Source organism: Colius striatus, chromosome 14, assembly GCF_028858725.1.
Source record: "Colius striatus isolate bColStr4 chromosome 14, bColStr4.1.hap1, whole genome shotgun sequence".
NCBI lineage: Eukaryota > Metazoa > Chordata > Aves > Coliiformes > Coliidae > Colius > Colius striatus.
The window spans coordinates 4,516,407-4,535,001 of record NC_084772.1 but is presented as its reverse complement, the minus strand read 5'-3'; the positions used below and the strand labels follow the sequence as shown (position 1 = coordinate 4,535,001).

At 60.5% G+C, this 18,595-nt stretch overlaps 3 protein-coding genes and 5 non-coding genes across 16 annotated transcripts in view; 7 read left to right on the top strand and 1 right to left on the bottom strand.

Moving 5' to 3' along the window:
* The window catches only part of SF3B3 (splicing factor 3b subunit 3), a 31,639-nt gene extending 25,434 nt beyond the window's left edge, over nucleotides 1–6,205 (top strand). For all 3 annotated transcript variants that reach the window (XM_062007563.1, XM_062007562.1, XM_062007564.1), the window contains exons 21-26: nucleotides 252–377; nucleotides 2,065–2,277; nucleotides 3,188–3,286; nucleotides 3,731–3,874; nucleotides 4,271–4,375; nucleotides 5,324–6,205. In XM_062007563.1, the coding sequence (XP_061863547.1) occupies nucleotides 252–377; nucleotides 2,065–2,277; nucleotides 3,188–3,286; nucleotides 3,731–3,874; nucleotides 4,271–4,375; nucleotides 5,324–5,464 (828 nt within the window). In that variant the 3' untranslated portion in view covers nucleotides 5,465–6,205. The remainder of the gene's footprint in view (nucleotides 1–251; nucleotides 378–2,064; nucleotides 2,278–3,187; nucleotides 3,287–3,730; nucleotides 3,875–4,270; nucleotides 4,376–5,323) is intronic.
* A 2,261-nt stretch (nucleotides 6,206–8,466) lies between these two features.
* Nucleotides 8,467–14,219, top strand: IL34 (interleukin 34). Of its 7 annotated transcripts, none has more exons than XM_062007651.1 (7): nucleotides 8,467–8,544; nucleotides 9,163–9,510; nucleotides 9,602–9,705; nucleotides 9,952–10,029; nucleotides 10,117–10,290; nucleotides 13,577–13,687; nucleotides 13,811–14,219. In XM_062007651.1, the coding sequence occupies exons 2-7, from the start codon at nucleotides 9,483–9,485 to the stop codon at nucleotides 14,027–14,029; spliced, it is 714 nt and encodes a 237-aa protein (XP_061863635.1). In that variant the 5' UTR covers nucleotides 8,467–8,544; nucleotides 9,163–9,482; the 3' UTR covers nucleotides 14,030–14,219. The 7 variants fall into 7 exon arrangements, with proteins under 7 accessions (XP_061863635.1, XP_061863638.1, XP_061863639.1 ...); XM_062007654.1 differs by having other exon boundaries at nucleotides 8,476–8,544; nucleotides 9,258–9,510; XM_062007655.1 differs by having other exon boundaries at nucleotides 8,478–8,544; nucleotides 9,323–9,510.
* Nucleotides 10,472–10,542, top strand: TRNAG-GCC (transfer RNA glycine (anticodon GCC)). The gene has a single exon. It is a non-coding gene; the product is annotated as a tRNA-Gly (tRNA).
* Nucleotides 11,108–11,178, top strand: TRNAG-GCC (transfer RNA glycine (anticodon GCC)). Its single transcript has one exon. It is a non-coding gene; the product is annotated as a tRNA-Gly (tRNA).
* On the top strand, nucleotides 12,018–12,088 carry TRNAG-GCC (transfer RNA glycine (anticodon GCC)). Its single transcript has one exon. It is a non-coding gene; the product is annotated as a tRNA-Gly (tRNA).
* On the top strand, nucleotides 12,774–12,844 carry TRNAG-GCC (transfer RNA glycine (anticodon GCC)). Its single transcript has one exon. It is a non-coding gene; the product is annotated as a tRNA-Gly (tRNA).
* On the top strand, nucleotides 13,433–13,503 carry TRNAG-GCC (transfer RNA glycine (anticodon GCC)). Its single transcript has one exon. It is a non-coding gene; the product is annotated as a tRNA-Gly (tRNA).
* A 1,296-nt stretch (nucleotides 14,220–15,515) lies between the features above and the next one.
* Nucleotides 15,516–18,419, bottom strand: LOC104561968 (C-signal-like). The gene is made up of 6 exons (XM_062007649.1): nucleotides 18,234–18,419; nucleotides 17,806–17,857; nucleotides 16,974–17,161; nucleotides 16,738–16,896; nucleotides 16,502–16,612; nucleotides 15,516–15,662 (listed from the first exon to the last, which is right to left on the bottom strand). Exons 1-6 carry the CDS (start codon nucleotides 18,369–18,371, stop codon nucleotides 15,549–15,551), a joined length of 762 nt encoding a protein of 253 aa, XP_061863633.1. The 5' UTR covers nucleotides 18,372–18,419; the 3' UTR covers nucleotides 15,516–15,548.
* Nucleotides 18,420–18,595: the final 176 nt, after the last annotated feature.

The window sequence follows — 18,595 nt, the reverse complement described above, 5'->3', positions numbered from 1 at the left end:
GCCGGCAGAGTGGTGTCTGTGATACCCAGAGCTCTGTTGGCACCACCTGCTGTCAGTCCTGCTGTTGAAAGGCAGCAAGGGGCAGACCTTTTGCCCCTCCTGTGCAAAAAAGTTGTGATTAGCCTTTTACCTCGAAAGCCTGGGCATGGGTCAGTGAACTCCAAATGAACTGATAGCTGAATCATGCTGAAGCTCAGAGTGACGTTAGCTCTGTTAATGGAGGTCTCACAGTCTTCCTCTTCCCTCTCCAGACCCCAGTGGAGGAGGTTCCTGCAGCCATTGCTCCATTCCAAGGCAGAGTCTTAATTGGAGTTGGAAAGCTCTTGCGTGTGTATGACCTGGGCAAGAAGAAGCTGCTTCGGAAGTGTGAGAATAAGGTACTGCCTTTTGTTCTTGACCAGAGCTGTTAGTCTGGAGCACGTGGTGCTTTGCAGCAGGAGAGGAGCAAGGTGTAGCCACTACTCCAGCCTCAGTGTGTTTGGTGTTGCTTGTATGTGTCTGGAGCAGTGCTGCAGCTCTGACTGGACGAGGCAGTCGTACACCCTGAGCACACATGGTGTTGCAGGTTCCTTTTGTACCAGCTCAGCATAGGGCACATGCAGGAGTGTCACAAGGCTGTACAGGCATGTCACAAGCCATGCTTTTGGCCATCTGCTGCAAATGTGAGAGGTGTTGCTAGCTGCAAAGCAACTACTGTTGGAAGTGCTTCCTTAGGTTAGGTGGTTAGCAAGCTGGGGATGGAAGTTAGAAGGTGCACACAAGCACCTCTTCAGATCCCCAGAGTCTTGAAAAGGGGATTTTCTCCTTGAAGTAAATGGTCCTTCTTGCTGAGCATCTCTGATGCTTCAGGAAAAGTAACTGCAGACCATGATTTTCTAACTCTCAGTTGCCTGCTCCTCCCTCTCTTGTGCAAGCAGCAGAAACTGTGCCAGTTGCTCATCACCACACAAAAGGAGTCCAGCAAGCTCCCAGGCAGATTGGGAACTAGTTACTGCACCCAGAAGGGATTTACCTTTACCAGGTTGCACTTTTGCCTGCACCTGCCAGGAAGTCATTCTTTCCATTACCTGATGTCAACTGGACCAGTTTTCACGTGCCCACTCCTAGCCTGGGGGAGGCAAGTTTGGATCTTTGTTTTTCCAGAAGGTTCAGTGTAACATCAGCTTTACTGACACCAGTCTCAAAGCTGATCGTTTCCTTTTACCTGAGGCAGTGATCTTGGTTGAGAGGTGCCCAGCTCCTAAATTTACTCTCCTTGTCTTTTGAGGCCTCTTACTTAATTACTACAAATAACTCCTACTGGGAGGGTGACGTTTTTCTGAGCGTTGGGTGGTTTTGTTTCCTAAAACGTGACTCTGTGAAAAATGGAAACTTTTCCTTCTCTGGTCTCTTGTGACCACAGTCCTGAGGTCTGTGAAGCAAGGCCTGCTTGCAGGAGTGTCCCTGGTGTCTGGGTTCATGGGCTCACCGTAGTGCCTACTCTCTGGGCATGACTGTATCCACCAGGTTGAGGAGCATGCGTGGTGGGTGTTTGGTTGCAAAGCCCTGCATTGGCAACGTTGCTTACATTGGGGGCTACAGGATGCTGGAAAAGAGCAGTCTTGGAAGGAGTGATTGTCCCCTGGTACTCAGCACTGGTGAGACTGCTTGAGGTTCTCTTGAATGCTGTGTCCAGTTCCGGGTCACTCACTACAAGAAGGACATTGAGGTGCTGGAGTGTGTCCAGAGCTGGTCAACAAAGCTCGGGGAGGGACTGGAGCACAGGTCTGTTAAGCATTGGGATGAGCTGCCCAGGGAGATAGCAGAGTCCCCAACCCTGGAGATACTTAAAATACACGTAGATGGGGTGCTGAAGGCCATGGTTAGTTTAGTGATGGGCTTTGCAGTGTGAGGTGAGTGGTTGGACTCAATCTTCAAGGTGTTTTCCAGCTGCTAAGATTCTATGAAGTGGGCAGTGAGACATGACTTGGAGGGAGAAACAGTTTCAGTTGAAGCAGGGTAGAGCTAAGGGGTTATGCTTCTCTCTTGGAAGCACTCAGAGTCTTATCCTACCTCTCTCAAAAGCACATTGCCAACTACATCTGTGGGATCCAAACCATTGGGCACAGAGTGATCGTTTCAGATGTCCAGGAGAGCTTCATCTGGGTGCGCTACAAAAGGAACGAGAACCAGCTCATCATCTTTGCCGACGACACCTATCCCCGCTGGGTCACCACAGCAACTCTCCTGGACTATGACACAGTAGCTGGAGCTGACAAGTTTGGCAACATCTGTGTGGTGAGTGGGTCTCAGAGAGGTCAGGGCTTCTTTGGATACAGTGTATTTTTCCTTCAGGCATCTGTGATCTGTCTGAAAAGAACAAGAGTCTGTGCTTGGCCGGAGACAAGGCCCCGTTACCCTTCACTTGATTGTGTGGAGCTGTTGGTGCAGCAGCTGGCTGCAGCTCACAGGGTTGCTAATTAAAGTAAACAAGTGACAGCATCAGCAGGTCACAGAAAACACCTCATGTTTCTGAAGTGTTCAATAACTTGTGTTGAAGTTGCCCCACAACTTGCTGCAAATAAGCCTTGCAGGAAGCTTGTGACTGTGAAAGAGCCCACGAGAGCTTGCATTGGAGGGGTTATCAGTCTTGCTTTCCTTGGCTACACCTCACGGCTGGTGTTTAGCTTTCTGTGTCCCTCTGGAGAGTTGGCTTTGTCAGTGCTGACGCTCCGCTGCTTGGCTGGATTTCAGCAGGGGAGGAGGAAAGAATAGATGGTCTTTCTGCCAGAGCTTTGATCTCTCTCTGAAGTGTGCTGGGGTGTTTTGCAGCACAGGGTTCAGCAAGAGTCAGCCACTGTGCTGGCAGGATTTCGCCCACACACACAAATCAATCCTCTTTGGTTTTCCTGCCCCAGTCCATCAGACTGTTTCCTTAGCAGCAACCACCCTCAGGTCATTCTGACCCTACCTCCCAGGGTGACTTGCGGGTGCCAGGCCAGGTCCTGAGGTCCTGCCTCTGGTTTTGAGTGATGTGATGATGGGCCGTTAGTCTTGACAACACAGTTGTCCTTCAGAGGCCTTGTTGCAGGGGCAGATTTTGCTTGTAGAGTCCACAAAACCAACCTCTCAAAGGCTACAGAACTCCCCAGGGATAACGTGCTGCCCCTCTGCAGCTTGTTGACTTCTCCTCCTTCTTCCAACACAGGTGAGATTGCCTCCCAACACCAACGACGAGGTAGATGAGGATCCCACGGGCAACAAAGCTCTCTGGGACAGAGGGCTTCTTAACGGGGCGTCACAGAAGGTAACACTTCATGGGACACGTGCTCTTTGTGGGAAAGGAGGATGCTGTTTTCTGCCCAGCCCTCTGCAGTGAGGGCCAGATAGATGTGTGAACAGCTCTGCCTCTGCACGGGTACCATGTGCTGGGGTGATGGGCTTTGGCTGTCAGCAGGAGCCAGATTGGGTTCTGGAATGAGGGCTGCTGCCTGTTTGAGGTGGATTGAAGCATCACAGTTGTTTGCTTTTCCTGCTTTCCCTCATTACTCACTTCCCTTTGTCCAGCTTGAGAGGGTAATTTGGTGCCATGCTGAGCTGTGCCATCTGGTCACAGGTGGAAGGCACTTCCTCTTGAGCAAGGCATTTCAGAGCTAGCAGGTGCCTGAGTTGATTCTGCTTTTCTCTCTACTGTCTTTTCATGCTTTTATGTACACCGAGGGAAAATCACGCTTCTGTGCTTGCCTTTCAGGCTGAAGTGATAATGAATTACCACGTGGGAGAGACTGTACTTTCCTTACAGAAGACCACACTGATCCCAGGAGGCTCTGAATCTCTTGTCTACACCACCTTATCAGGAGGGATAGGAATCTTGGTCCCTTTCACTTCCCATGAGGTAAGCCAAGCCCCATGGTGGTGCTGCAGACCTGCCACTCTCCGAGTGCCTGTCCCCAACCCCCAGCCTGGCTGTGCTGTGGCCCTGGAGGGTGACTGGAGCTCTGCAGTGTGTGAAAACCCAGCTTGCGGGAAAGCATGTGGCTACAGTGCAAGGGGGAAGAGAAGGTGCTTGTTAACTGCTCCTCCTATGAGGAGTGCAGAGCTTTCCTTGTCCTGCTACTGTAAATCTCTCTGCTCCAGAGGAGCTCCCGGGCAATGCAGTGTCCATGAGGAGGGATCTTCAGCTCAGGGCACGTAGCCTCTGAGCTATTACTCAGGCACTGATGGGTGTCCCACCTCGCCAACAGTGCTGGCATGTAGCAAACTGTGCCCTCACTGATTTGTGTCTCCTCAGGATCATGACTTCTTCCAGCACGTGGAAATGCACTTAAGGTCTGAGCACCCTCCTCTCTGTGGACGAGACCATCTCAGTTTCCGCTCCTACTACTTCCCAGTGAAGGTAGGTCTGAGCCTGGGGGTGCACAGACTTGCTCTTGGGAGACAGAACCGCTTCCAGGCTTGGCAGGAGCGAGTCACGGTTGCTGCTGAGTGGGGAAGGCTGATGCAGGGACTGAAGCCAACTCTTGAATAGTGCTCTGTGAGGAGAGCAAGAGCCTTACTTGGAGCTTAATACTGTCTCTGTTTTGGTTCCTTAACCCTTGTAATGAGCCTTCTGAGGGTTGGTCTTGAGCCCTGAGGTGTTGCTGCTGTGTTTCTCTACTTGCTGCAGCATCTCCTTCCACCAGCCTGACACAACCCTTCACTCAACCTGGGGGTTGCCTGTGGGAGAGATTCTTTTTTTCCACTACCATTACAAACAGAAATGTGACAAGAAGCAGCTGCTCCTGCCCGTTTCTGCTTTTGAGGAACTGTGTGTTTGAAGCTGTCAGCTGTTAAATGCTGTTTAACAAGGAGGGTCAAGAGTACTGGGCCAGAGTAATTGATAACTCCTACCAGAGTAACATCTGTAGTATCAGTCAGAAAACTCCCCCAGCTGATGAAGCTGTTGGAGCACAGAGGGCATTCTGCTTCTTGATGAGCATGAGGCCAGCTCCCAGCACGTGCAGCCTCAGAGGTGCCCCACCTCTGGCTGAGGATGCCCCTCAGTCACCTGCAGCTCCCCGGCACAGGGCCTGGACTTCCCTCCCCTCAGTGTGATTCTTCAGCTGCACCAGGCTCCTTGGGTTTCCCCCTCATTAATCAAGCTGGGCAGTAATGATTTTGATGCTAACTGCTGCTATTCAGCAGATGAGGTCACCGGGCACGGTCTGGTTTCCAGGACAGGATTAAGAAGCTCCTGGGAACAAGCCGTTGCTGTTTTTCCCCGTTCAGGCAGGGTTCAGTGCCCCTGTGTTGTGTTGATTCAATGTTCCCCTCCTTTCCCCCCTTCCCCCCCCCCTTCCCCTAGAATGTGATCGATGGGGACCTGTGTGAGCAGTTCAACTCCATGGAGCCCAACAAACAGAAGAATGTGGCCGAGGAGCTGGACAGGACCCCACCCGAGGTGTCCAAGAAGCTGGAGGACATCCGCACGCGCTACGCCTTCTGAGCGCTTCCCTGGTGCCCTGCAGCTGGGAGGAGGGAGGGCAGGCTTTGGGGCTGCTCTCTAAGGGTTTTTCATCTCTCTCCCCGTTTTCAGTGTTGCTTTACTCCTCTTGGTTTCTGTTTCAAAGTCATGTGAGTCCAGTAAATACAGGGATCAGGTGTTAGGTCTCCCCGCACATCCCACTGCTTGATGTGAGGGCTCCTGATGTTCCAGCTTGCAGCCAGTGCCCTCCCTCCTCGGGGAGTCCCCAGGAAAGGGCACAGACCCCCCACCTACCCTCAGCTCCTTGGCCCCCCTTTAGGCTGGGGCAGCCCCTAGGTCTCTTGCAGAAGTCCCTGTGGGTCGGATCCAGCTGAGCCTTTGTAGGATGGAGCAGGGCTTTTGCAATTTCCTGCAGCTTTTTGGCAGAGGAAGAGAGCTGTGGCGTGACATAGATTACCTTTGAGTAGCTGTGGGCTCCTAGCAGCCCTGAGTGTGTTGGGGGGTCTCCCCTCAGCAGAGGGTGTTGCTGTCACAGTTCTCTCCAACGTTTTCTTCTGAAGCAGGAGGGCTTTTGGACTCACCATTTCTGACTGTTTTCCCTGTAAATAGAGTTTTGTACAATGTTGACTCTCTTGGGGGCGGGGAAGAGCGAGGCCTGAGTCTGGGACTTGATTTGTTTCATAATAACTTTGGCAGGAGCACTGTCTCCAAGCTGTGACTGTGAGCAGCACATGAAGAATAAAAGCGCCTGTTTTTTAATTAGCCTGGCTCAGGGGCTCCTCTCCCTCCCAGCAGCAGGTCCTGACCTGGTGGGAGCAGGAGGAGGATCATGTGCCCCCTCAGTCCCACCCACATCTGGGCACGGGAGCAGAGCTGTGACCCCACATGTGCGTGTCTGTGCTCCTCTTTGCCCCAGGTCTGTCCCCTTTGCCCCTTCTGCCTTGAGCCATACACAGGCATCCTGAGGAAGGGGGGATGTGAGGGGTCTCTCTCCCAGTGCTGTTTCTCCAGCCCTGCAAAAAGCAGGGACCTGCCAGGAGGCTGGGAGCACGTGCTCTCTTCCCTCTCTTGTCTCCACCGAGCTGTTGCCCTCCCTTGATATCTGTGCTCCCACAAAGGGACTTAGTCCCCTCTGGGGCTCAGGAAGGTGGTTGGCCCCCATGTTGCTACCCCACTCATGTCCAGGAGCCTCTGGTGTGTGTTTAATTGGTGGAGGGGCTGATCCTGCACCCTCCTGTCCTGTCCTTTGCACCCTTCTCTCTGCTCCTGCTCTGGCTGGGAGCCAGGGCTGCACCCTTTGGCTCCCAGTGCCAGCCAGCCAGCCATCACTCCACCCCTCCAGGGCCCGCAGGGCTCTGCTCCTGTCCTTCCCTCCTCTCTGGGGCCTGCAGGGCTCTGCTCCTGTCCTTCCTCCCCCCCTCTCTGGGGCCTGAAGGGCTCTGCTCCTGTCCTTCCTTCCCCCCAGTCCAGGGCCTGCAGGGCTCTGCTCCCCTGCTTCCTTCCCACCCCTCCTGGGACTTTTGCTGGGCCAATGATGAAGACCCAGGCTGAAGCAGCTGGACTCCAGCCATGGAGTGGGGACACTGCCCCTGTGTCCTCTCTTGCCCCTAATTCCGAGGATGGAGCAGGAACCTCTGCAGCAGGGTTTGGCCTTTGGCCCCTCCTCTCTCCTGAAGGTGAAATGATACTATGGGGTTGATCGGGATGGTTGCCAACGGCTTCTGAGCACAAGGTTTTGCTTCCATGGACAGCCCTCCTGAAATCACCTGGGGGAGCCTGAGGTGGGGCATCCCGGGGCTCCCCAGCCCTGCCCCAGCCTCCCTGAGGACCGCAGCCCTTGGGCTCGCCCCGCGGGGGTTTCCAGCCCGGCGCAGGCCGGGAGCGCCAAGCGCCCCAGCGCTGCACATTCCTGTCCCTTCCTCGTCCGGCCCCGCTGCGTGGGCAGGGAATGCTGCTCCGTGCTTTCCTCTGCGCACGTACGGCCTGAGCCCCCGCGGGGGCCGAGGCAGCCCCTTCCTCCCCCCGCGGCTGAGCCGCTCGTCCCCTGCCCGCGGCCGGGCGGAGCTGTGCGCGGGTGCCAGGGGAATCCCAGAGCGTTCCCCGGGCAGGCAGAGCCGCATTCCTTCCCACGCGGCTCCCGGGAGAGCTGACCCCGCTTCCACGGCGGCTCCCCGGCAGCTCTGACCCGGCTTCCTTAGCGGCTCCCCGGCAGCTCTGACCCCCCTTCCACAGGGGCTCCCCGGCAGCTCTGACCCGGCTTCCTTAGCGGCTCCCCGGCAGCTCTGACCCCCCTTCCACAGGGGCTCCCCGGGAGCGCTGACCCCCCTTCCACAGGGGCTCCCCGGGAGCGCTGACCCCCCTTCCACGGCGGCTCCCCGGCAGCTCTGACCCCACTTCCACAGGGGCTCCCCGGGAGCGCTGACCCCGCTTCCACGGCGGCTCCCCGGGAGCGCTGACCCCGCTTCCACAGCCGCTCCTCTCACCGACCGCTCGGACGCCCGGCAGCCCCGGGCTCTGGGAAAGGGGCGGGGAACGATAGTGTCCCGTCTCCTGTCCGTGGGGTTCAGCCTCAAAACATCCTGAGGTGATGGCGTGGGCTTGGACCAGCAGGAGAGGGAGTCCTGGCCTGGAGCCAGCCAGGGTTCTCCAGCCCCCCGTTGCACACTGGGCAGCCCCCTGCCCGCAGCATCTGATGGCTGACTCCTGCTTCCAGGAAAGCCCGCAGCCGTGCGGATGCTGGAGCAGCCGAGCACCCCGCGGAACCCGGTAGTGTGCGGTGTGGGGAGCCCAGCACCGTGGGGAGGTTGGGTGGACACCCTGGGGACAGGCTGCAGGGCTGGCTGGGCACCCCGAGGAGCGGGGAGGCCTGCGGGGACACCCATCCAGGCTGGCCGAGCACCCCGAGGACACCCATCCTGCGCTGAGGATCCCGGGGACACCCACCCGCGGCGGGGCCGGCCGATCCCCGGGGCGGTCGCTCGGTGCCGGTTCCCGCCCGGCCCCGCCCGCTCCCCGCGCCGCCGCCCCCCGCCCGCCTCCCGCCGCCGCCGTCGCCCGTGGGGAGCCGCGTCCCGCGCCGGCGGCCTCGCACGCAGCCCCAGGTGGGTCCGCGGACGGCTCGCGCGCGGGGGGCGCGGGGGGGCGGCGGGCGCGGGGCGGTGGCACGTGTGTCCCTTCCCGCGGGGACGTGGTGCTGGGACACAGCACGTTCTCCCTGCGCATGGGGACGCGGCACGGCCCCCTGTGCACGGGGACGCGGCGTGGGGGCGCGGGACCGGCCCCTCTTGTGCCGGGATGTGGCTCGGGCCTTTCTGGGTGTGCCGTGCCGTGCGGGGACGATCCCCTCGCGTGGGGACGCGGCACGGGGACACGCTGTGATCCCGTTCCCCTGGGGTGATCCGGCTTGGGGATACGGCTCAGCTCCCTTCCCCTCTGCGCGGGCACCCGGCGTGGGGCGGCCCGGCCCCTTGGCCAGCGCTCCTTGGCTGAGCTCCCGCCGAGGCTGGGCAAACTCATCGCTGGGGTAACGGTGCGGGGCTGGGGCCCCTCGCCCTGGAAATCCCCGTGACGAGGTGACCAGCAGGCACGGCTCCATGGCCATGCACGGCTCGGCTCTCCGGGACCAGCCGGGCTCACCTGGGGCTGTCCCGGTCCCGTGGTCCCCCGACTCGGGGCGGCTGCCCTCCCTGGGGGTTGCAGCCCGGGCTCTCTCCCCCCAGATCCCCTCTTGCAGTGCAGGGGGGGGCCCGCACCCCCCGCAGCGCATCCCTGCCGACACTCTGTGATGGCCCCGGGACCCGCTGCCTTCCCGCAGCCAGACGGAGAGCAGAAGCCAGCGGGGACGGCCGGGAAGGGGGACTGATCCCCCCTCCATGGCAGGGGGCAACCGTCCAGGGCTACCGGAGAGCAGCCCAGCGCCCGGGGCCTGCGCTCGCCCCTCCTTTGCCCCCGCCGCGCTCGCCGCTGCCCAGGAGGCTCCCGGTGAGCCCCAGCCATGTAGCCCGTGCAGCCCGGGGCTTCGCTGACGGCAGGCGTCACCATGCAGCGGGACTACGCGGCCGTCCTGTGTGAGTACAGCTCGGGGCCGGGGCCGGGGGGTGGGGGCGGCCTCGGACGTGTCCCCAGGGGGGCTGACACGGCTCGCTTTGGGCTGCCCAGGTGTCCTGGCAGTGCTGGGGCTAGAGGCTGCTGCGCTGGGCGAATGCGAGCTCACCCGCCTGCTGCAGGACAAGCTGCGGTATGAGATGCGCCTGCAGTACATGGTAACCCCGCGTTTCGGGGTGGGGGGACACGCGGCAGTGTGGGGCCTCAGCTTGCTCCCAGGAGTGGGGACGAGCATCCGTTGCCTCTACAGTGACCTGAGGGCAACCTGGGCTCAGCCACTACGGTGGCTCTGGGCAGGTGACTGCATCAAAGGGATTTAGCACCGGTTGCTGGTGCCAGACCGTGGCAGCCGGGCTGTCCCCGTCCCCCTGCTGCCAGCCCCAGCCTCTTCTCTGCCCTTCCAGAAACACTACTTCCCCATCGGCTACACGGTCCCGGTGCAGTACGAGGAGGTGCTGAGGCCGTCCAACATCACTCGCTTGGTAGGAGGCTGGCGCAGGGGGATGGCCCCGTGGCAACGACCCGCGGGGGCCGCGACGGCCTCACTCAGGGCACCTTCTGACCCGCAGCGCCAAGGGAAGGTGTCGGAGGCGGCACTGCGGTACCTCTGGTTCCACGTCAGCTCGCAGGCCGTGCTGCGGATCCGCGAGGTGCTGCCACACAAACACCCATCCTGGAATTACACACAGGAGCTCTGCCAGCTATTCGATGCCCTGGGCTCCGAGTACAGCGAGTATCGGCAGGTGAGGACACCGCGACGCACGCTCGGGTGTGAGCACCAGCGCAGTCAGCACATGTGGGCAGCCACAGGCGTGGGGAGCCCTGCATGTGGGGATGGGGTGCACCAAGGGGCTGACATGGGCAGGCTGTGCTGGGACAGGGATGTGAGGCCGTGGGGCAGGGCTGTGGGGTGCCCCACATCTGGCATTGGTGGTTCAGTGGTAGAATTCTCGCCTGCCACGCGGGAGGCCCGGGTTCGATTCCCGGCCAATGCAACAGCTGCAGCTTTTGCACCCTGGGGGAGATCCTGGAGGGATGCCAGGGTGCCCTTGGTCAGTGTCTCCTCTCTTGGGCTCTCTGTGTGTCTGGCATTGCTTGCAGGCAGAGCCACCACCCCATGCTGACCCTTGAAGGGGCAGTGGCAGGGAGTTGCCAGAGGTGATAGCACTGAGGCTTAGGGCCAGTGAGTGCCTGTGTCTTGGTGGCTATGAGGGTGTCATGCTGAGTGGCTTTCAGTGGCAGTGAATATCTGTGGCTCAGTCTTTGTTGTGGTGGAAGTGAGGGTCTCTGGCCCAGGGCAGCGAGGTTGCAGGAGCTGGGGCTGCCACTCTGACTCCGAGGCAGCTGCCTTTGGATGCAGGATGGGATGCAGGCGTATGGGTGTCAACTCTGAAGGTTGAATGACAACGCTCAGGTGCTGGAGGTGCTGTGTGGGGCAGCAGGAAGAGATATTGCCCTGGTTGAATCCCTGACATCAAGGTTGTGTGTATCAGAGCAATCAGGGCCTATCCCCGCTGTGTTTGGGGGTGAGGGGCAGGGCTGTGGGGTGCCCCACATCTGGCATTGGTGGTTCAGTGGTAGAATTCTCGCCTGCCACGCGGGAGGCCCGGGTTCGATTCCCGGCCAATGCAACAGCTGCAGCTTTTGCACCCTGGGGGGGCCTCCTGGAGGGATGCCAGGGTGCCCTTGGCACAGGGACCCAGAGGCCCCACTGCCTTGGGCACCCCCATCCCGCTGGTCCCTGTGTGGGTGCTCTGGCTGGCAGTGGGTGTCCCTGTGTGGGTGACATTGTGGGGTAGTGGGAGGGAGGCTGGTTTGGTGACAGGGAGTGTCTCTGCTGGGTGTCAGGAAGCTGCCTGGCTTTTTGGCAGTGAGGGGCACTGACTCAGGAGCAGGGGCTGGTGTTGGCCCCTGGCAGCAATGCCCAGGCTACAGAGCCATGGGGCAGCTGTGGGCAGCCCCATGTCTGGCATGAGTGGCTCAGTGGGATGATTATCACGTTCCCCCATCCCTCCCCAAGATCTTGGTGTGATTTCCAGCCTCCATGTCCAGCCCTTCACCCCCTCAGCCCCTGGCCTGAGTTGGGCTTTGTGCAGCCATGGGCTACTGGGTGTGGGGGCTTCACTCTGGGGCTGCTGCCTTTGGGTGCTGGATGGGAGTGGACCATCCCAGCTCAGTTTCCCGAATGAACACAACCTGTGCCTGGGTTGTCCTGTGTGTGTGGGGCATGTTCTACAGCTCCTGTGAGGATAAAGAGCAGGAACTTTGCTTGGTCTGCTCATCAGGGTGTTAACTCTGAAGGCTAATGACAACCCCCATGCTGTGTGAGGCATTTGCCCTGGCTGGATCCCTGACGTCAGGGATGTCTGTTGGTGCCTTCTCCCTGGGAGATGTGTGTATCAGAGCCATTAGTGCCCATCCCTGCTGGGATTTGGAGTGTGGGGCAGGGCTGTGGGGTGCCCCACATCTGGCATTGGTGGTTCAGTGGTAGAATTCTCGCCTGCCACGCGGGAGGCCCGGGTTCGATTCCCGGCCAATGCAACAGCTGTAGCTTTTGCACCCTGGGGGAGATCCTGGAGGGATGCCAGAGTGCCCTTGGCACAGGGTCAGTGTCTCCTCTCTTGGGCTCTCTGTGTGTCTGGCATTGCTTGCAGGCAGAGCCACCACCCCGTGCTGACCCTTGAGGGGCAGTGGCAAGGAGCTGCCAGAGGCTTTGGTGATAGCCTGAGGCTCAGGGCCAGTGAGTGCCTGTGTCTTGGTGGCTATGAGGGTGTCATGCTGAGTGGCTTTCAGTGGCAGTGAATATCTGTGGCTCAGTCTTTGATGTGGTGGAAGTGAGGGTCTCTGGCCCAGGGCAGCATGGTTGCAGGAGCTGGGGCTGCCACTCTGACTCAGAGGCAGCTGCCTTTGGATGCAGGATGGGATGCAGGCGTATGACTGTGTGTCCAGGCTGAACCTGACATGTGTCTGTGTTGTTCTGTGTGAGGGGCAGGTTCTGCAGGCCTTGTGAGGAGAGAGAGCAGGAGCTTTGCTTGTTCTCATCAGGGTGTCAACTCTGAAGGTTGAATGACAACGCTCAGGTGCTGGAGGTGCTGTGTGGGGCAGCAGGAAGAGATGTTGCCCTGGTTGAATCCCTGACATCAAGGTTGTGTGTGTCAGAGCAATCAGTGCCTATCCCCGCTGGGTTTGGGGGTGAGGGGCAGGGCTGTGGAGTGCCCCACATCTGGCATTGGTGGTTCAGTGGTAGAATTCTCGCCTGCCACGCGGGAGGCCCGGGTTCGATTCCCGGCCAATGCAACAGCTGCAGCTTTTGCACCCTGGGGGAGATCCTGGAGGGATGCCAGGGTGCCCTTGGCACAGGGACCCAGAGGCTCCACTGCCTTGGGCACCCCCATCCCGCTGGTCCCTGTGTGGGTGCTCTGGCTGGCAGTGGGTGTCCCTGTGTGGGTGACATTGTGGGGCAGTGGGAGGGAGGCTGGTTTGGTGACAGGGAGTGTCTCTGCTGGGTGTCAGGAAGCTGCCTGGCTTTTTGGCAGTGAGGGACACTGACTCAGGAGCAGGGGCTGGTGTTGGCCCCTGGCAGCAATGCCCAGGCTACAGAGCCATGGGGCAGCTGTGGGCAGCCCCACGTCTGGCATGAGTGGCTCAGTGGGATGATTATCACGTTCCCCCATCCCTCCCCAAGAGCTTGGTGTGATTTCCAGACAGCGCAGACTCCATGTCCAGCCCTTCACCTCCTCAGCCCTTGGCCTGAGTTGGGCTCTGTGTAGCCACAGGGTGTCTGTTGGTGCCTCCTCCCCGAGAGATCCGTCTGTCAGAGCCGTCAGTGCCCATCCCTGCTGGGTTTGGGGGCGAGGGCCAGGGCTGTGGGGTGCCCCACATCTGGCATTGGTGGTTCAGTGGTAGAATTCTCGCCTGCCACGCGGGAGGCCCGGGTTCGATTCCCGGCCAATGCAACAGCTGTAACTTTTGCCCCTCTCTCTCGGAGGGCACTCAGTGACCTGGGCTGTGGCCTGTCCTCCCCTGCAGACCGACGTGGAGGCTGCAGTGGCCGACCTGGTGAAGCTGCTGCACAGTGTGGGCGCCGAGGGCCGGCGCAAGGCCGTGCGCCCCAAGGCGCTGCTGGACAACTGCCTCAAGGTCATGCGGATGCTCTACCAGGGCCCCTGTGAGTGGGATTGGGTGCAGGGGGACACCCCTGGGACCTGAGCTGCCCACCCTGGGGTTCTGTCCCCCCACATGATGCCTGTCATCTCTGCTCAGGTCGATGGGACTCTGCCTAACACCGCAAAGACCCCTTCCCTCGCTCAATGCCTTCTTCTTGCCCTGGAGCCTGGGATGCTGCCTCTGCTCAGAGCCCTTTGGGGGGTCCCCAAGGGAGATGCAAAGAAGGAAACAAATGCCAGACACACATCCCCCCCACCCTGGCCCAGCCACCACCCCGCTGGGACTGCAGATGGCCACGGGGTTGGCCTCATCTGAACTGCCAGGTGCCTTCTGCACGGGTGCAGGCTGGGGGGGGGTTGGGCACAGCCCCCCTGGCAGGCAGCAGCCAGCTGTGGGGGGGCCCTGCTGTCCTGCCCTTCCCACAGCAGGGCTCAGGGCATTGCTCCAGTCCTCTCTCAGTTTGTATTTCTTCCTCAGCTTTCATTAAACACCAGTTAATTCTCCAGTGTTGCAGCTCAGCTTCCATCTGGGGGTCTCTGAACCTTACCCGGAATAAAGGACCACTTGGCGGGACCCCCCTGTCTGCCTCCACTTTTGGGGTGTCAGTCCCCTCCCCCAGCACTGTGGGGAGATTTTCCTCCCCATTTATGGACCTCCTGAGCCACCTCCCACCCACCTGTCCCTGCCAGCCCCTGTCAGCCCCGGCAGGAAAACATCTGGGGCTGTTTGTTGTGTTTGGCAGTGTGAGCCATGTGCTGGAGGGCCAGGAGCTAGCTGCCTCCCTAGCCCCCACTCCCCTGCCCCAGAGCTCAGGAAATTACCTTAATGAGCAATTAGAGCCTTTAATTGATGTATTCCTAGGTGCTCTGGCTTATGAGTTCATGAGAATGTGCAGGTGATGTGGGCACCGTGATGAGTGGATGCTGGGCAGTGGTCGCTGTTTCTGTGAACTCCCACCTCAGCTTCTCAAACACACCAACTGTGAGCTGCTGCTTGATGACAAGAGCTTTCATCTGAGGGAGTCCTTTGCCTGTCCCCTCAACAAGGAGCCTGTGGGTGGTGTGGGGACCGCCCCCCCGGCGCTGCTCCAGCCCGGGGCTGAGCTCCCACCTCCCACTCCCTCCCAGCAAGCGTGGGAACGGCCCCCTATGCTCCTCCAGCGTGGGAAAAAGGAATCTGCCCCGACAAAAATGACCCCAGTCGGGCTTCCCAGAGCATCCCTGCAGCACACAGCTGGACTAGAGCCCTGCATTTGCAGCCCAAGTGCCCACTCATGACATTTTGTGACATCTCTCAAGGCATGGCTTCAAAAATGTCAAGCAAGAGCTGTCACAGAAATGCACCCACACGAGCCCCAGGGCAAAGTGTCCAAAAGACATCCCTGGGGATGTGCTCAGCCTTGGGAGATGCTCCTGCTGTGAAAGCCTCAGATTCTGGGAGGGGAAGAGCCTTTGCAGACCTTGAACCAAGAGAAAAAAAGCCCATCAGCATCCTTGGGGCGGGCACAGAAAGGCTGATTGGTTTTAGGGGGGCCAGGCTAAGCAGGGAGAGAGCTGGGACCTGGCCAGGATGCCCTATGGCCATGGTTTTGGGGCTGTCTAGGATGACCCCAGGACACCAAGCAGTGTGGCTTTGTGGCCACGGAGCAGGGCTGTATCCTGTCCCTGGGTCAGTGAGGGTGTCTGGGATGCAGGACCATGCTGGGAGCATCCTTCCCTCTGCTGCCCCAACCCAGCAGTGGAAGGGGCAGCGACCCCAGCTCACCCATTCACACCCCACAGAACCAGAGTGAGCCTGGAAATGGCAGCCAATTCCCTTTACTGAGCTGACGGCCTCACCAGGGCAGGCTCTGCCCTCTCCAGTCCCAGAAGGTGCCGTTGCTGGGGGCCGAGAGCCGCGCCAGCAGCCGCAGCACACCCCGCACGCTCTCCTCCAGCGTCACCGGGCCCTGCAGCAACCGAGCCGGGAAAGAGACAATGGATCAGCCCAGCCTCTCCCCCGGCAACCCCAGCCCCTGCCCGCGGCACGGCAGGAGAGGCTGGAGGTGCCCGAGAGGACGCGGTTCGGCACTAATTAATCGTCGCTAATTGGGGTGCTCTAGGGATGGAGGTGAAATTTATGGTTCCTAAGTAAAAAGTGGTTGGTTTGTTCCCGCCGCCAGCCCTCCGAGGGTTTGTTGCTCCTCCAGCCCTGCCAGCCCCCCGTCGGCACGGCCAGCGGAGCAGCCGGGTTTGGGGTGCGGGCGGGTTCGCGGAGCGGCGCAGCCCCTGGCAGCGCCCCCGCGCCCTTCCTCCTCCCGGCCGAGCGCAGCGCGGGGCCGGGCTGCCCTCTGCCGACACCGCCGGGCCCGGAGAGCGAGCGCCCGGCCGCGGGGAAAGCGCAGGGACGGCACGGAGCCGGCCCTGGGCTGCGCGGGCACCGACCCCCCCAGCGGAGGCTCCTCCCGGGGAGGAGTGTCCCGGATAAAGATACCCATGGGAAGGGGCGTCCTTGGGAAAGGGGTGTCCTTGGGAAAGGGGTGTCCCTGGGAAAGGGGTGTCCCTGGGAAAGGGGTGTCCATGCGAAGGGGTATCTATGGGAGGGAGAGTCCATAGGAAGTGGTGTCCATGGGAAGGGGTGCTCATGGGAAGGGGTGCTCATGGGAAGGGGGGTGTCCATGGGAAAGGGGGTGTCCATGGGAAAGGGGGTGTCCATGGGAAAGGGGGTCCATAGGAAGGGGTGTCCCTGGGAAGGGATGCCTGTTGTATTTTCCCAAGCTGGGCTGGCCATGTAGATCCCATCACTCACTGTGCCCTGTCCCAGGGGAGGTGTCACATATCCGGGGTCCACGGCTACACAGAGGATCCCGCTGCCCCCATACTCCAGGGCCAGGCACTTGGTGAGCATGTTCAGAGCAGCCTAGTGGGGAGGAGACAACCCCCCTCACCACCATCAGGGGCTGGCAGTGCCACAGTGTGGGGCAGGATGGGGGAATCCCACAGAAGGTGACCCCAACATTCCTCCCTGCTGCCCCGGTGTGGTACCTTGCTGCAGCGGTAGCAGACATCCTGCCTCTCCTCCCAGGCCTCTGCAGCCGAGATGGAGCCCAGGATGCTGGAGATGTTGACGATGGCGGCTCTGCTGCAGCTCATCTCGCTCTGCCCCTCGGCCTCGGCCGCCTCCTTCAGCAGGGGCAGGAAGGCCTGTGGGGCACAGGAGCTCGGGCATCACCATCCTCCTCCTCCCCGCTGCCAGGGGCAGTGGGTACCCATGGCCTCACCTGGCTGGTCTGCAGGGGCCCGATGGTGTTGGTGGCATAGACGAGGCTCATGTTCTCGGCAGTCTCGGTGGCCAACGTGCTGCGGCGTGTGGTGCCGACTGTGTTGAGCAGGAGGTTGAGGCCGGAGTCTCCCACCTCCTCCCGCACCCTCCTGACCGCTGCCTTGATGCTGTTGGGGTCTGTCACATCTGCAAGGGGACATAAGGCTTGGGGATGGAGTAGGAGCAAGATACTGGGCTGCCAAGATGCTGAGGGGACTGGAACATCTTGCAGGTAAGGAAAGGCTGTGGGAGCTGGGGCTGTCCAGAAGGCTGAGGGGGGAACCTCATCAATACATCAAGTACTTAAAGGGTGGGTGTCAGGAGGATGGGATGACACCTTTTTTTCTGTGGTGCCCAGGGACAGGACAAGGGGTGATGGACAAAAGCTGGAACACAAAAAGTTCCACTTAAACATATGGAAAGATGTCTTTACTGTTGAGGTGAGGGAGCCCTGGCCCAGGCTGCCCAGGGAGGGTGTGGAGGCTCCTTCTCAGGAGGTTTCCAACCCCACCTGGATACATTCCTGAGCCACCTGAGAGAGAGGAACCTGCTTTAGCATGGGCTTGGGCTGGATCAGCTCTGCAGGGCCCTTCCACCCCCATCAGTCTATGGTTCTATGCCATGGGACATGATGGGAGGCAGCTCCGAGCCATGGAGCATCCTCCTGGTGACGGGTGTGACCGGATGGGCTGTGCCACACTGAGGCATCGGCTGGCATTTCCCGGGGCCGCCCACGGCTGCCAGGAAATCCCGAGAGGCTTCATCCCCATCCCGTCCCGCCCAGCACTTACCTAGAGGCAGGACCACGACGTTGCGGCTGCCCAAAGCCACCTCGTTGACAGCCTACACAGAGATGTGGGGAGGGGGGAATCAGGCCTGGGGGAGGGTCTTGGGGTTGTGACAAGACCCCGTGGGAGAGATTCGGGGCGAGTGGCTGCACACGGCTGAGCCCGGCGGCTCCAGCGGCCCCGGCAGCGATGTCCCCGGCGTGGGGGCTGCCAGCGCAGTCCTCCCCGACACCCCCCCGCACACACTTGTCTGTCAAACGGAAGGAAAAATACAACGATATGCCAAGGTGTGTTTTTCTGTGCCAGTCGCGGTGCGGGAGGCTCAGCCCCTCCCCCCTCCAAGCCGGGTGTGCAATGGTGACCCCCCCGCCTCATCCCAAGGCGCTGTTTCCCACCTGTGCTGCTCCCTCCACCCCCGCCATCCTCCCTACCTTCCCCTGGGGGTCCAGGCAAGCGGCGAAGAGGTGCCGGGGGGGAGTGGGCTGCTCCAGCAGGCCCTTGAGCAGCGCCAGGCCGAGCCCGTCGTCGCAGCCCGTCAGCAGGACGCTGCCCACCGCCAGCCCCTCCATCCCGCAGCCGCTTGTGCCGCCCGGTGACGCTCGGCTCCCAATTTGGGAGCTGGGGAGGTGCCGGATGGGCGGCACCTGGGGGGCGGAGGGAGGGGATGTCCCACTTACATCCCTTCTCCCGGCGCGAAGGGGGCGGGGGGATGCTCTTCTGCATCCCCGGGGTCACCCATCGCCGGGGGCACGTTTCGCCCCCTCCGTGCCCCACAGCCCCCCATCCCCCCGAC